Below are 14,347 nucleotides of genomic sequence, written 5' to 3'. Positions count from 1 at the left end.
ACATGACAGCGTTTATAGCATTTCGTCTGCATGATCTGAGACACAAGTCATTTATGATGTAGGAAAAAAAGAGTCACAGTGGCTTCCATTTTTGTTACAGATATTTTGAACCAGTTCCCAGAAAGTGACGATTTTGTTCTCTTGAACACAAGGAATGGAAATGCCGCTTTATTCTCAAATGTTTTATGCAGTATTCCAATTTTGCGCATAAGTAACTTTGGAGGGAAACATAGCTATTGACAATAATGGGAATTACAAAAAAAATAAAAGTTAAATATCTGGATGCATTACATATTGGGAGGGGGTTGCTTAAATTTCATGAAAATAATGTTATTTTTCCTTTTGATTTTGAGGTGACGCGCAAATTCGGCATGTTTTGTGAGATTTGCCCATTTACTTTTTACTTGTATATAATTTAATCCTAATTTATTTCCATGTTCTCAGATATTTAACTACAAACAACGAAACACGTTAAGAACGAGCATTGAACAATGTTCCTTGCAAGCTCTTGATCTAAATGTCTCTCAGTCCAAGTCTATAAACATGTTTCTGGAGAGGCGTCAGAGAGACAGGCCACCTGTTGCCCTACACCAGAGTACTTTCTGCAGCTGTGGGGACTAATGCAGCTGGGATGTTCCAGTAATGTACTTTTGTTCAAGGCCCATATAGCAGAGGGTGGGCTGCCAGAACGGTCTAAGTCTCTGTCTCTGACAAGACAGCAGTTGTCCGATGTCAGAAAATGGCTTAGTAACAGCACTATGTCTGTTTGCATGCATCTCCATCATACATGTCATGCCATTTCATGGTGCGGTGAGTCCCACAGGGAACTCGTGAATCTGCATGATGAGAATGCTGGTGACATGAACAGCAGTGAACAGAGAAGATATTCCTGTAACATTGCGGGAAGCTTCTCCCAGCATCTACAGCTGCTTGGAAAAAGGATAAAGTATGGAATGTAAATTGTTTCATTGAAGGCAAAACTCCAAAAATGCAGTTTTATATCTCTGTGGTTTTTACTGCTATGTGCTGTTGAAATGTTTATTTTTGCAAATTTACTTTCAAAGCTTTTTTTTTTCCACACTGGGAGAATGTTAGAATAAACCCTTTGCTAGCCGATTGCAAAAGCTTGAGTGTTTCTGAGTGAAGCGCATATGCTAAAACTCTTTTTTCCAGTTCTCGAGTGTTATTTACTTTAAGGGTGAGTGTTGAAACAAACTAAACTACATGTAAAACTACCAGCAACAAGAAGCAAAGGCTGTGATTGAATGACGAATATAGACTGTTGATATAGACAGTTGCACGCAGGTGCAGAACGCACGTGCTAGTTGACAGTCGCCTCTGGTCCTTTTGGTGTGTTCAAGCGCAGCTTTTTGGCCCAGACGCAGCCGACGCGAGGAGACAACAGTCGGCCGCTGGTTTTGTTGCCGCTTGTTCTTTGACGTTATGGCCTTAAAGGGTTAGTTCACCCAAAAATAAAAATGATGTCATTGAATACTCACCCTCATGTTGTTCCAAACCTGTAAGACTTTCGTTCATCTTCAAAACACAAATCAAGATCTTTTTAATGAAATCTGAGAGCTTTCTGACCCTCCATTGACAGCCTACAACAACTACCACTTTCAAGCCCCAGAAAGGTAGTAAAGACATCATTAAAGTAATCCTTGTGACTCCAGTGGTTTAAGCTCAATTTTATGAAGTGATGGCAATTTGGTAACAAATTACCACGTTATTTTTAAAATATTAATCTCCAACACACACGCGCGTTTACAAGAGCACCATGGCGCATGCGTGTTGTATTGACGATGCATTTCATAGTAAAACTGGACATTTAATAAGAGAAAATGTGGATGAACATGTTTTTATCCACCAGGATTGGATTAGATTGTGGAAAGTGGCCGTTACATACCAGATTTTTGGAGGGGAGGGGCTAAAAAATAAGTGGGCTTGGTGATGTCACCTGAAAAGGAAAGTTGTTTCAGAGACACAGAAAGTTATTATATTATTGAAAAATCATGCTTATGCATACAAAGTGCATATTAAAAAAAAAACATATGAAGTTCTGAAAAAATAAATGAAGTTGATTTTGAATACATGTTTACTTGAAGGAGATCTTGAAAGAGATCTTCTGATCTTGCCTAGAAGGTCTTGCACGGCCAAATAGCCAAAAGAGCAGTGTGAGAGAGGCGTAACCAGGCCAAGAGAATGTGGTTAGCATCTACTCTAGTTCCTCCTGGCTGAGAGGAGATGTGAGCAGCAAGCCACAGGAATCCCGAGCTGACCATCTTTTCGAAGTCAGCACGAATGCATCATCACATAAAAGTGGGCGGAAGGAAGCGGCCTCTTGAAAACCACCGTGACCTTCATTAGGACCACAGTCACATGCAGGAGAACTGGGCAAAAAGTTACCACTGTATATTTGCAAACTTTTGCAATTAGTTAGACAGCATTTTCAGTTCCATACAAGCTGTTGTTAAAAGAATCCAACACAAGCATCTGTTAAAAAGATAAACATTAAAAAGAACACATAATTTAAAACGACATACTATTTGTACTGAATTTTAGAAAATACTGTTTTAAATGATGTATATACAGTTTTGTTTATCGATCCAAAAAACACTTTATTCTTTGACAATAATGGAAATAAGCTTTTTGAAAAATGCTTATGTTTTTTTGAGTGCTGGGCAACGATTAATCGCATCCAAAATTGTTTTTACATAATATATGTTTGTGTACGGTGTATAATTATTTTGTATATATAAATACACACATATGCATATATACATTTAGGACATATTTGCATGTGTGTGTATTTATATATTCAAAATAATTATACACAGTACACACATATATTATGTGTAAACAAACTTTTATTTTGGATGCGATTAATCGTTGCCCAGCACTAGTTTTTTTGAAAAGTACAACATCTGAAGGTGTTAAATATTAATAATTTGGGTGGAAATGTGCCTTCATTTCAAGAAAATAAGGTCACAAAAGTTAGAACCAGTTAAAACCACATAAACCAGGTTGACCAGTAAGATCATGTTTGATTATTTGCTGCTAAACAACATGGCTATGTTGGTCCACCAGCACCAAACTAGCTCTAAATAGCCGTACTAACCCTAACCGTAATCCAAAATACCAGTGTAAATTCTTAGGACCTCAGTAGCTCGCAGATCATTCCACTAGCATGCTTTGAACTGTAGTGTTTCACTCATGTGCTGTCAATGCTGGCTTTCATGCAGATTATCCACACTCCACTATTTGCCCTTGTCGGTCACTAATGCAGACTGTAGAGCCTAACATCATCACATATGTAGTCAAAGAGCCTTTGTGTGTTGTGGAACCCAGGGAGCCTTCTTCCACTGATTTGACCTGACCTCTATGTTTGTTTTCCCCTTGTCCAAACCCTTAGTCACCCACCACGATCCCGAAAACACCTTCAACAGCATTATCGAGCCGCCCTCCGTAGTGGACCAGCCTTCTCCATCATGGTCTTCCCAGGAGTCCTTCTCTTCCTTCGAGACGAGTGAAGACGGGCCCGTTTACTGCATACCACACGAAGGTGAGCGGGAACTAGCGCAGATAAGCCATCTGTTTGTGCAACATGGAAAACAGATGAGGGAGTTAAGAAATCTCCTGACAATTTTATTAAATGACCTCAATTTGTGGTAAACGCTTGGCCTCTGGGTGCATATATCACATGCGTTGAGTGAATACAAACAGAAAACGCTATAAATGGCCAAGTCAGCAGATGCAAAGCTTTCAGGATGTGACTCAGGACTTTCTGCATAAACCGTGGTGTGGGAGATTGCTGGAAAACTGATATAAAAGCATTTTAAGGAAAAAACCTAGGCATTTTTCCATGGTGATATGGCGTTTTTGGTGTTTCTAACTGGTCATAGACACATAATAATCTTTAGGTGTGCTCATTATTTTATTCAAAACAATTATTATTTTTTTAATAAGCTTAGGTTAGTCGTTTTTAAATATATTTCAGTATAGTCAAAGTTGATGTTCAGAATTAAAACTAGCTTAATACTTACTGAAGTGCACTGTATAGTGTCTGTTCAGAAATTACCAGGAAATTAGGGTTGAAATGCCAACAAAACAGTGTTGTTAACTAAAAAAATTAAAACATTTAAATAGTTAAACAGTTTTTGTTAAATAAAATAATGAATTAAAATAATAATAAAATATGAAATACGTAAACTTAAAAAAAATTTTATGAAAATTAGAAATATTGCCTTGGCAAAAAACTGAAATAAAATGTGTTTAAGTTCTAAAATGACTAAATCTAAAACTGAAATGAAAAAAAGAATGCTAAACAGAAATATTGAAATAATAATAATTTTTTTTAAAAAGTCAAAATTAGGTAACAAACTTATATAATAAAATATAAAAATAAAAGGTCATTCAAAATATTAATAAATACCATAATAATAGAAAAATAATACTAAACTAACACAGCAACGAAAGTGACAAATACCCCTGAAATTCAAAATATGAATTCAAAAAAAAAAATGTAAATTAATTTTACAGCTAAAAGAAGGAGAATTTATTTAAATGAACTGATTATTTAATGTTAGACTGAAATTTAGAACAAAACTACAATTTTAGTTTTAGGATCCAATTGTATATAGAATTTTGTAATATTTTGCAGACAGATCAAACAATGACAAATGTCAACACAGAGGTGTTAAAATTTTTAGCTGATATAACTTCCAGTTCATTAATCACACAGGAACCGGCCAGTCAGTTTTTTACTACAGTCATAGAGATATATTTCTCTACCACTTACCCCTTACATTTACCTTTTTCAGAGACTATGAACGAGAGCTGTGAGAAGAAAAGTTCTAGCGCCGCTCAAGAACTATCATCATCACCCAATGATGAGGACGCAGGAGAGTACACGTCCCTCAAAGACACAAGAGAAACAACAAAACAGTACGTTAGCGACGGAAGCGAGCAGCCTCTCCTGAAATCTTCAGACAGCGAGGGCTCCACCAGTGGTTCTGAGTCAACCATAGGAGCCGTTTACGCCCACATTGCACGCCTTTCCAAACACTCCAAAGAGGAGGAGGACACGGCCTCACCGGAGAAGACGAAAGAGAAGACGAAACCGCGTCCTCCAGACCCGTCCACCAAACCGAAGGTGTCCTGGATCCACGGAACATCTGGAACCAACCCAGCAGAGCAAAGTCAGACTCCATCACCACAAAAAGAGAAGAAGAACAATTCAGAAGGCTCTGGAAAGGCTGATGAGAAGCTGCGGTTTAAGGAGAAGTCGAGCAAGAACAGAGAAAAGCATCAGGACGGGAAGAAGGCAGATGGACCCGAATCCCCAAGCAAAAGCAAATCTCACAAAGCTTCAGATACCATAGAGCACCTCAACGGAACATTCCAGAATGCCCTGAAGAAGATTGGAAACTTCCACTCGGACAAGAAAGCAAACGACACCAACAAAGAGCCGCCCAAGAGCCCAAAGATCATGCATCCGCACATGAACTCTGAGGCCGCCACGCTACTCGCGGCTCAGCTGAAGGAGAAGACCCAAAGCCTCAATCGAAACGAGGGGCTCACGGTGGGCGTCAAACCCAACGGCGTTTCAACGCCTCAAGCCAACCGAGAGAAACCCACCCCTCCTCAAAAGACCAAGCGCTCTGCAACTGGGACCAACAAGCCCCTACTGCCCACCTCCGGCAACCTCCAGAAGATGGTGGCTCCTATTTCAGACTCTTCTCCTGAACCTAAAAGCCCAGAAAAACAAGGGCTTAATGGGACCAGAGTTGAAGGAGATGCCACACCAAAGAAAACACCCATCAAAAAACCACCGAGGAAGAAAGGAAAGGAGGGAACGATGGAGACGGAAGGCAAAACCACTCCAAAGACGGCCATCATGCCACCTCAGACTGTCAAATAGATCCGCTTTGATCGCATTGGTGCGTCTGTTTTTTTTGAGAACGTAAACGTACAGTTTTTCGTAACTTTCGTCAAACATGATATAGGAATTGGATGGATTGTTCTTTAAATGGACGAGCTGCTTATAGGTTTTAATATTTGGAAGGATTGTGGTTCTCGTTAACTCTTTGAAGTCCTGGAATCGGGAACGACGTCGTGGCTTGTGTACAGTATTAAAAAGGAAGAGTAAATGAATTTAATGTAATAAGCTCTTGTTGTATGCTCTCAGTTTTATATATGCATTACTCAACGTCCATTGTTTTGAATTTGCCAATGCTATCGTAATTGTCTGATCAGCAGGTTTGTGTCTGAAATTTGTATTTAGCACTGTATTCATTGGTGTAAAGAATGAACCAAAGGTACTTCAAAGGTACAGGAAGAATGATGCCATTATTAATTTTCACTCAGGCCATACAGTATATGTATATTCAATACCTTGTTAATGATGTCATGAAGGAAATTGTCTGCTTGGTTTCTAGGACATGCGCATTCATCAGTTCTTAGTGCCTAGCATCATGCTTTTTAAGCTAAAAACGCCAGTAATAGTCGTAGTCCTTGCTAATCCACAGTGATATCTATCTTTGCTGCTGAATCTAAACACTTTCCCTTCTTCCGTAAAGTACCCACAATCGGTAATGCATTTTTTTTTTTTTTTTTTTCATGACAGATAAATACTCCATAAAATTAAAATGTATTGTTTCTTTGTTTTTTTTGTCTTTTAGTCCATGTATGCTGACATTCAGACCTTCTATATACTATTATAGTCCTAAAAGTTCACAAAATAAATGCTAATATACAACCTTTCTCCTCTGGGATCTTGTACGATGGGGAGTCTTTCCCGAACTCCTGGTTAAAATAGGAAACCAACAACAACATTATTAAAAAAAAAAAAAAAAAACATCACAAATATCAGTTTTGATCATATTTGCATTAAAAATAAGCACTTAAATTATTGTTTTTCCAGTAAAAATCAGTAATGCTTTTTATGCCTTGCTAATATCACATGCTTTTCTCTTCATGACTGAAAGTTTATGCAGCACAATAATAACTACGGCATTAATATAGTCTGCATTGCCATTTTATGAAAATGTTAATTTATAAATAATTATTTGTCCTGCCAAAGAAACAATCATAACGCCTGAAAGATGCCAGTATAGTAAGTCAGATGAAATTAATTATTAATTCTTCAGAGTTTGTCTTGACTATGCGGTAGCAGGAAGTTCATTGCATCAAACATTTTTTTTATAATGGCTCACGACTACAGCTTATGTTTATTTTTTACGTTTACAATCAGAAACACCCCATAGCACTTGCAAATATTTTTAAGATGACACCAACAGAATGCAAAAAAGTGAGTTCATGAAAACCTGAATGGTTATATTTTAACAAAAAAACAGGTTAAAAGTTCGATCTGGGCCTGCAGCATTTTTGAGTTTGTAAGCAGCTTCACTAAAAGCAGATTTTCCATTGTGGTGTACAGTAACTGCTATTCCCTTGTATGGTACCTTATATATTTTTCTACATGCTAAGATATTTTGTAATAATATTTTTACCTTCATTTGTAAGCTGTGCTTATACAACTTATATCTTTGCTTTTTTATATTTGTGTGTGTGTGTGTGTGTCAAATGAACTGGTTTTCAAATTTGATTACATTTTATTTCTTTTTTTTTAATGCAAGCATCAGGTACATTTGATTGTAATGTTTAAATATCTTTCCTTTTACTCTCAAAAGAACTTTTTCACATTTCTCTGTGGATGTTATTGTTTTTTTATGAACGATAAACTGCATGATGCAGAGGTCAGTGAGAGATATCTATGCATGTTCTGTTTGTACCGCCTTTCTTTACGTGGGACCTTTGACAAAAAACAACTTTTCATGTTTTTGCACGATTCCAGAACATTTCCAACTGCAGTATATGATTTTATGGGCGTTTGAATAACAGATTTCTGTTTTCTACTCTGACTTTGGCGTAAGAGCAAGCTTTGACTGAAGCTCGGCCTTTAAACACGGAGCATTATCAGTAACATGCATTATGTTCATTCATTTTGTCCTGATTTTTTGCCTTTTTATGTTGTTGATAAGTGGTTGTTCAGTTACCGTATTTGAAATAAAAGCAAACCTGTAGCTCATGAATTGAAAGGGTACATATATCAAATGGCTCTTTCTTCATCAGATCTATCGATACAGCGACTTAAATATATTAAATACTATTAATGTCTAAAGTCTTAATTTGCTTATGTATTTTCCCTTAAAACATTTAATTATTTAGAAAAAACTCATTTTTGCCAATTAGATTCAATACGTTTAAAGTAAAATACAGTTTAAAAAAAAGCCTGTTTTCCACTAAATGAACAATATATTATAATTAAGAAATTAAATGTAGTAATTGTATATATATGCACAAATATAATAATGGAATATATACCAACATATACATTTACAAAATATTTTTAAGCATGTCAAATATGCAGGGACTTCCTAAATATCTGAATCAGTGTTTTGAACTGATTCACTGAATCTGACGGTTCAATAACACTGATTTGGTCAAATGAATGGGTTAATCAATGATTGAAACTTCATTTTCAAGCAGGTGCTAACCTGGCCAACTGCTTCTGAAACTTCAAATCATGTAAAAATAAAAAGCACATTACAATCATCTTGATATTCAATTTCGACCTACATTTTATGTGGCCAACAAAACAACAATGAATAATGTTCAGTATATTGCCCATAAAAGAAAATAATTATCATTTAGAGGTAATAAAGATCTAATGCACTACAAGCGAGGATGATCTATAAATGACACTCTACTCTCCATTTGTTCCTCTCTCTCTCCTCTCCATTTTCCCGTTCATACAGTAAGTGATATTTTACGGTTTCCGCTGACTCCTGGCTGCCTCTGTGCTCTGAGCAGGGGGATCATGGGGAGGTATTTTCGTCGCGGTAGCAGTTGCAACGGTGGTCATATGCTCATCAAACTCTAAAGGGCCCAGAGGACTGAACTGGCGAGCTCCTCTACTGGCACAACAGCCGCTTTCATACAGGAACAGTTGGAAGTCTGTGCGCGGGGGCCCTGGAGTTAAAGCATCATGTGCTGCGTATTTGCTCTCCACTTTCTAAATCTTTTTTTTTTTAAAGAGAGAAGAGATGAGTGCTTGAAGAAAGCAGCCAAGATTTCGTCGGCAAAAGGCAACACAGACGAGGAATATCATGTGATCTGTAATTGAAACCAGAGATGTCAAAGCATCCAGACACGCATACACGCGCGCACATTTCCCAAGTCATGCCACTCCTGACATAAAGTAAGTGAGTATTAGGTGAAAAATAAACTGAAGACCATCAAGCATTTTCTCCAAGAAAATTAAAGGAAGGTAATATTACATTAAAAGTGAGAAATAATAGATTTCAAAAATAAGAATTAATAACTTCTTACTGCTGTACAATATAGCTTACATGAATAACCCATAGCAGATCTATACAGGTGGAGCTGGGGAAGGTGGAGGGTTTCTGAAAGCACGCTGCACTGCTAAGGCAAATGCTACCCAAGTATTTGAAGGTTGAGCAGCGAGCTTATTGGCTACTGATATGGCAGGAACCAATCAGCTGCACCCTATAGATAACGATGTGGTTATGAACAGGAGGGTTAAAGGACCTATTTGCCCGCGCCATCTTGAGTTTCATGCCAGAACTTTGTATTTTGCGTAAAGTAAAATTCCCCCTTAAATTATCATTATAATGCATCTGTATGTATGTATATAGGTTTTCTCATTATTAAGTGTCTATATTATTTATTCATCATTTTAACTATTCTCAGTAGTGATTCTGATTAGATTCTCAAAAAAAAAAAAAAAACTGAAATGCATTTTTATATTTAAAATCAGCACTGAATTAAAAAGAAGCCTTAAAATACTGCCATCATATATTCATATTTAACCATTTCAGTAATATATCATTATTACTTTCTACATTACAGTAATGAGAATACACTCATAATTTTCCCTGTAAAATCAATAACAGTATGAGTCCTCACACTGCAACTGAAACAGAACTCCAGCCCTGGAAAAGTCATTTATTTAAAAGTCATTTACATCTCTTCCAGGAAACAAAGTGTGTTCCTGAAAGTATTCACAAAACAAGCATTTCAGAAGCTACTGTTGCTACTGCTTACAAATAACTCCAAAGCTACGGTGTTATGACCGTAATATGTGACCAGAGAGACAAATGAGATTTCGGAGAAGGCGATATGACAAATCAAGTGCGGGTCTAAACATACCTCTCGAAAAAAAGTGGCAGGTCCTTAGAAACACCAGGACCTTCAGAGCCACTGAACATCAGCCAATGGACCCACAGCTGCACGCCTGTTCAGAACTCAGCCGTTGTCATGGCAACAGGGACAGATTGCATCCACATCTGGTAGCGATTTCAGCTCGTGAAAAAAAAAGGGGGGGGGGGGGAGAGAAATTTATGAGTTAAGGCGGAAAAAGACAAATATTTTCTGCAATGCAAAGCAGAAAAAAGCAGAGGGTTGAGTTACACATGAAAGAGGCTGAGAAATGCGTTTTGTTTGTTTGTTTCCCCCCCCCCCCAAACAGAATGGAAGCAATCTTTCATACTTCTGTAAGTTTTGAGAATTCAATAGAGCCGTGCTGGTACTCTGGAAAGCTGCTCTGCCGGTTTAAGCAGCTTTCCGTAGGAAGCAGACCATTCAACGGGCGACAGACTCCAGAGTAAATGATTCTATAATAAGGGCTGACAACAACATAGCTTTGACAAATCAAACACTTATATTCTAGCAAGCTTTCTTTCTGTGTAATGGATTCTCAAAACGGGTTGCGCACGTTTGTTGTTGCTTCTAAACAATTCTAAATGTCTGTTAAAAAAAAGTAGTGTGATAGTATTAGCCTAGATGGTAATGCAAAGCTTTGATTACCATATTCATATACCATCACATGTACACATTACTCAAGGGTAATTCAAACAAGAACATGGTTTTATGCTCATATAAGCCGCTTCTCCAAAAGATTCAACAGAACGGTAAGGAACGGTTCCAGTTATATTTCCACTAAAGCTTGGTTTGGCACGGTTTGGTATTATTGCCGAACCAAGCTCAAGTATTTTGTATTATATTCTAAAGAGCTCCGTTATCAGCCCCACAGTGGAAACTGAAATCACATCCGTACCGGCTGGGACGGATCGGAAATAGAGTGGTTAAGCAACAAGAACAGTTTAGCCCGATGGTGGCCAAGTTGCTATAGTGTTCAAAAAGTATTAGGGCACCTTAGCAGCGCTTACAAACATCTCAATGCATTAGATAACAGGAGAATTACTCGGCAAGAAACACAACCACGCACACATTGATGTTAAACAACAACAGTGCAAGACAACAAACAGACAAAAACTGAGGTAAATATATGAGGGCAAACAAAGGAGCTGATGAGATAATTAACAGGACACACCGGAATAGAATACTCAAATCAATCAGAAACCATAGAAACAAACAGGCAGAGAACGGAGGAGGACTGAACTAATTAACAACCTAAAAGACTGACCATGAAACAAACAGAAAACAAGACATGAAAGCTGAGCAAAAGCAAACTCTAAACCTAACTAGCACCCTCATGTCGTTCCAAACCCATAAGATATTTATTTCGTTCATCTTCGGAACACAAATGAAGATCTTTTTCTCGGCTTACTCGGCTGTCCTCAACCAGTTTGAGCCTGTGTCTCTTGCAAACCTTGCTGAAATTGTCATGAAATTAAAACCTTCATATTGCCCCACAGACATTGTGCCCCCTCGCCTTTTTAAGGAAGCCTGGGAGACCATTGGCCCGACTGTTCAAAAAATTATAAACAGTAGTTTGGTATCAGGTGATGTTCCAACATACCTCAAAGAAGCTGTTGTGGAACCCCTGATTAAAAAAAGAAATTTGGATTCCTCGGTTTTATGTAATTATAGACCTATCTCAAAGCTTCCCTTTTTCTCAAATATTTTAGAGAAGACTGTACTTCTACAATTGCAGTCTTTTTTAAATGTGCATGGAATTTTTGAAATTTTTCAATCTGGGTTTAAAGCTTTTCACAGCACTGAAACAGCACTCCTACGAGTTTTTAATGACCTCTTGTTAATAAATGATTCAGGAAATTCTGCCATATTAGTGCTTTTAGACCTCACTGCGGCATTTGATACAGTTGACCACGCAGTCTTAATCTCTCGTCTAGAGCACTGTGTTGGTATTAGAGACACTGCTTTGCAGTGGTTTAAGTCCTATTTAGCTGGGAGATGCTTTTCAGTAAAGTTTGGAGATTTTGGTTCATCGACTGACGATATATTTGAGAGTCGTCCGCGTAAAAATGATAGGAGATGCCATGTTTTCTAATTATGTTTCCTAGGGGAAGGAGATATAAAGAAAAGAGAAGTGGTCCAAGAATAGAGCCCTGTGGAACATCACAAGGAAGGGGCCTTGTGGTGTTCCACAGGGCTCTATTATTGGACCACTTCTCTTTTCTTTATGAAAAGAGAAAACATGGCATCTCCTATCATTTTTATGCGGACGACTCTCAAATATATCTTCCCCTTAAAAGAGGCGAAAGTAACTCCCTCACACCTCTATTGGAGTGCTTAAAAGATATTAAGGCCTGGTGGCTTCTAACTTTCTTAATCTAAATGAAGACAAAACCAAGGTCATTGTGTTTGTGTTTTAGAATACATTTTAAGATCTTATTGTTTGTTTTTAAATCACTAAATGGTTTGGCTCCGTGTTACATTTCAGACCTATTACAGATTTACACCCCCTCACGGTCACTTAGGTCTAGTGAGCAACTTCGGCTGGTTGCTCCCAAAACCAGGTTAAAAACTAGGGGTGACCGCGCCTTTTCAGCTGCCGCGCCTAAACTGTGGAATGAGCTTCCTCCACAGGTCAAATTGGCCCCAACCCTTGAATCTTTTAAATCTCGTCTTAAAACTCATTTATTTTCTCTGGCTTTTAACCCATCATGTTAACTGTGTCATCATATGTTGTTTTAGGTGTGTATGTGTTTATGTTTTATGTGTTTATATGCACATATGTTTATATGCGCTTTTATGTATTATCCCTTGTTCAGCACTTTGTAAACCTTTGTTTTTTAAATGTGCTATACAAATAAAATAGATTGGATTGGATCTTTTTGATGAAATCTGAGAGCTTTCTGTCCCTCCATTGACAGCTAGGCAACTACCATTTGAAGCTTCAAGAAGTTCATAAAGAGATCGTAAAACTAATCCATACGAATCGTGCGGTTTAGTCAACATTTTCTAGAGACTCGATCGCTTTATATGTTTAACAGATTTAATTTAGGCTTTTATTCACAAATAAACATTCATCAGTGAACATAAACAGAAGCTCAACTGAACCTGCTTGATGAACGAGAACAAACATCTTGCTGAAGCTCAAACGTGCTGCGTAACATGAGAATGAACCTCATTGGTTCTTGAGGAAGTTCAAACGTGCTGCGTAACACGAGAATGAACCTCATTGGTTCTTGCTGAAGCTCAAACGTGCTGCATAACACGAGATTGAACCTCACTGGTTCTTGCGGAAGCTCAAACGTGATGCGTAACGAGAATGAACCTCATTGGTTCCAGCTTAAGCTCAAACGTGATGCGTAACGAGAATGAACCTCATTGGTTCCAGCTTAAGCTCAAACGTGCTGCGTAACACGAGAATGAACCTCATTGGTTCTTGAGGAAGCTCAAACGTGATGCGTAACACGAGAATGAACCTCGTTGGTTCTTGTTGAAGCTCAAACGTGCTGCGTAACACAAGAATGAACCTCATTGGTTCTTGAGGAAGCTCAAACGTGATGCGTAACACGAGAATGAACCTCATTGGTTCTTGAGGAAGCTCAAACGTGCTGCGTAACACGGGAATGAACCTCATTGGTTCTTGAGGAAGCTCAAACGTGCTGCGTAACACGGAAATGAACCTCATTGGTTCTTGAGGAAGCTCAAACGTGCTGCGTAACACGGAAATGAACCTCATTGGTTCTTGAGGAAGCTCAAACGTGCTGCGTAACACGGGAATGAACCTCATTGGTTCTTGAGGAAGCTCAAACGTGCTGCGTAACACGGAAATGAACCTCATTGGTTCTTGCTGAAGCTCAAACGTGCTGCTTAACACGGGAATGAACCTCATTGGTTCTTGAGGAAGCTCAAACGTGATGCGTAACACGAGAATTAACCTCATTGGTTCTTGATGAAGCTCAAACGTGCTGTGTAACCTCATTAGTTCTTGAGGAAGCTCAAACGTGCAGCGTAACACGAGAATGAACCTCATTGGTTCTTGCACGTCAAGTGAACATGCTTGAGCTTCCGTTTACCAGATCTGATTTGCGAGTTGATGAAGCCTAAA

At 38.1% G+C, this 14,347-nt stretch overlaps 1 protein-coding gene across 1 annotated transcript in view; it reads left to right on the top strand.

Moving 5' to 3' along the window:
* scarf2 (scavenger receptor class F, member 2) overlaps positions 1-8,089 on the top strand; it is a 33,830-nt gene extending 25,741 nt beyond the window's left edge. The window contains exons 10-11 of the mRNA XM_084414216.1: positions 3,413-3,562; positions 4,821-8,089. Coding sequence (XP_084270342.1) covers positions 3,413-3,562; positions 4,821-5,920 — 1,250 coding nt within the window. The 3' untranslated portion in view covers positions 5,921-8,089. The remainder of the gene's footprint in view (positions 1-3,412; positions 3,563-4,820) is intronic.
* Positions 8,090-14,347: the final 6,258 nt, after the last annotated feature.

Source organism: Rutilus rutilus (assembly GCF_951802725.1).
Source record: "Rutilus rutilus genome assembly, chromosome: 7".
NCBI classification, from domain to species: domain Eukaryota; kingdom Metazoa; phylum Chordata; class Actinopteri; order Cypriniformes; family Leuciscidae; genus Rutilus; species Rutilus rutilus.
The sequence above is the reverse complement of the archived record's forward strand: the minus strand, read 5'-3'. Positions and strand labels throughout refer to the sequence as shown.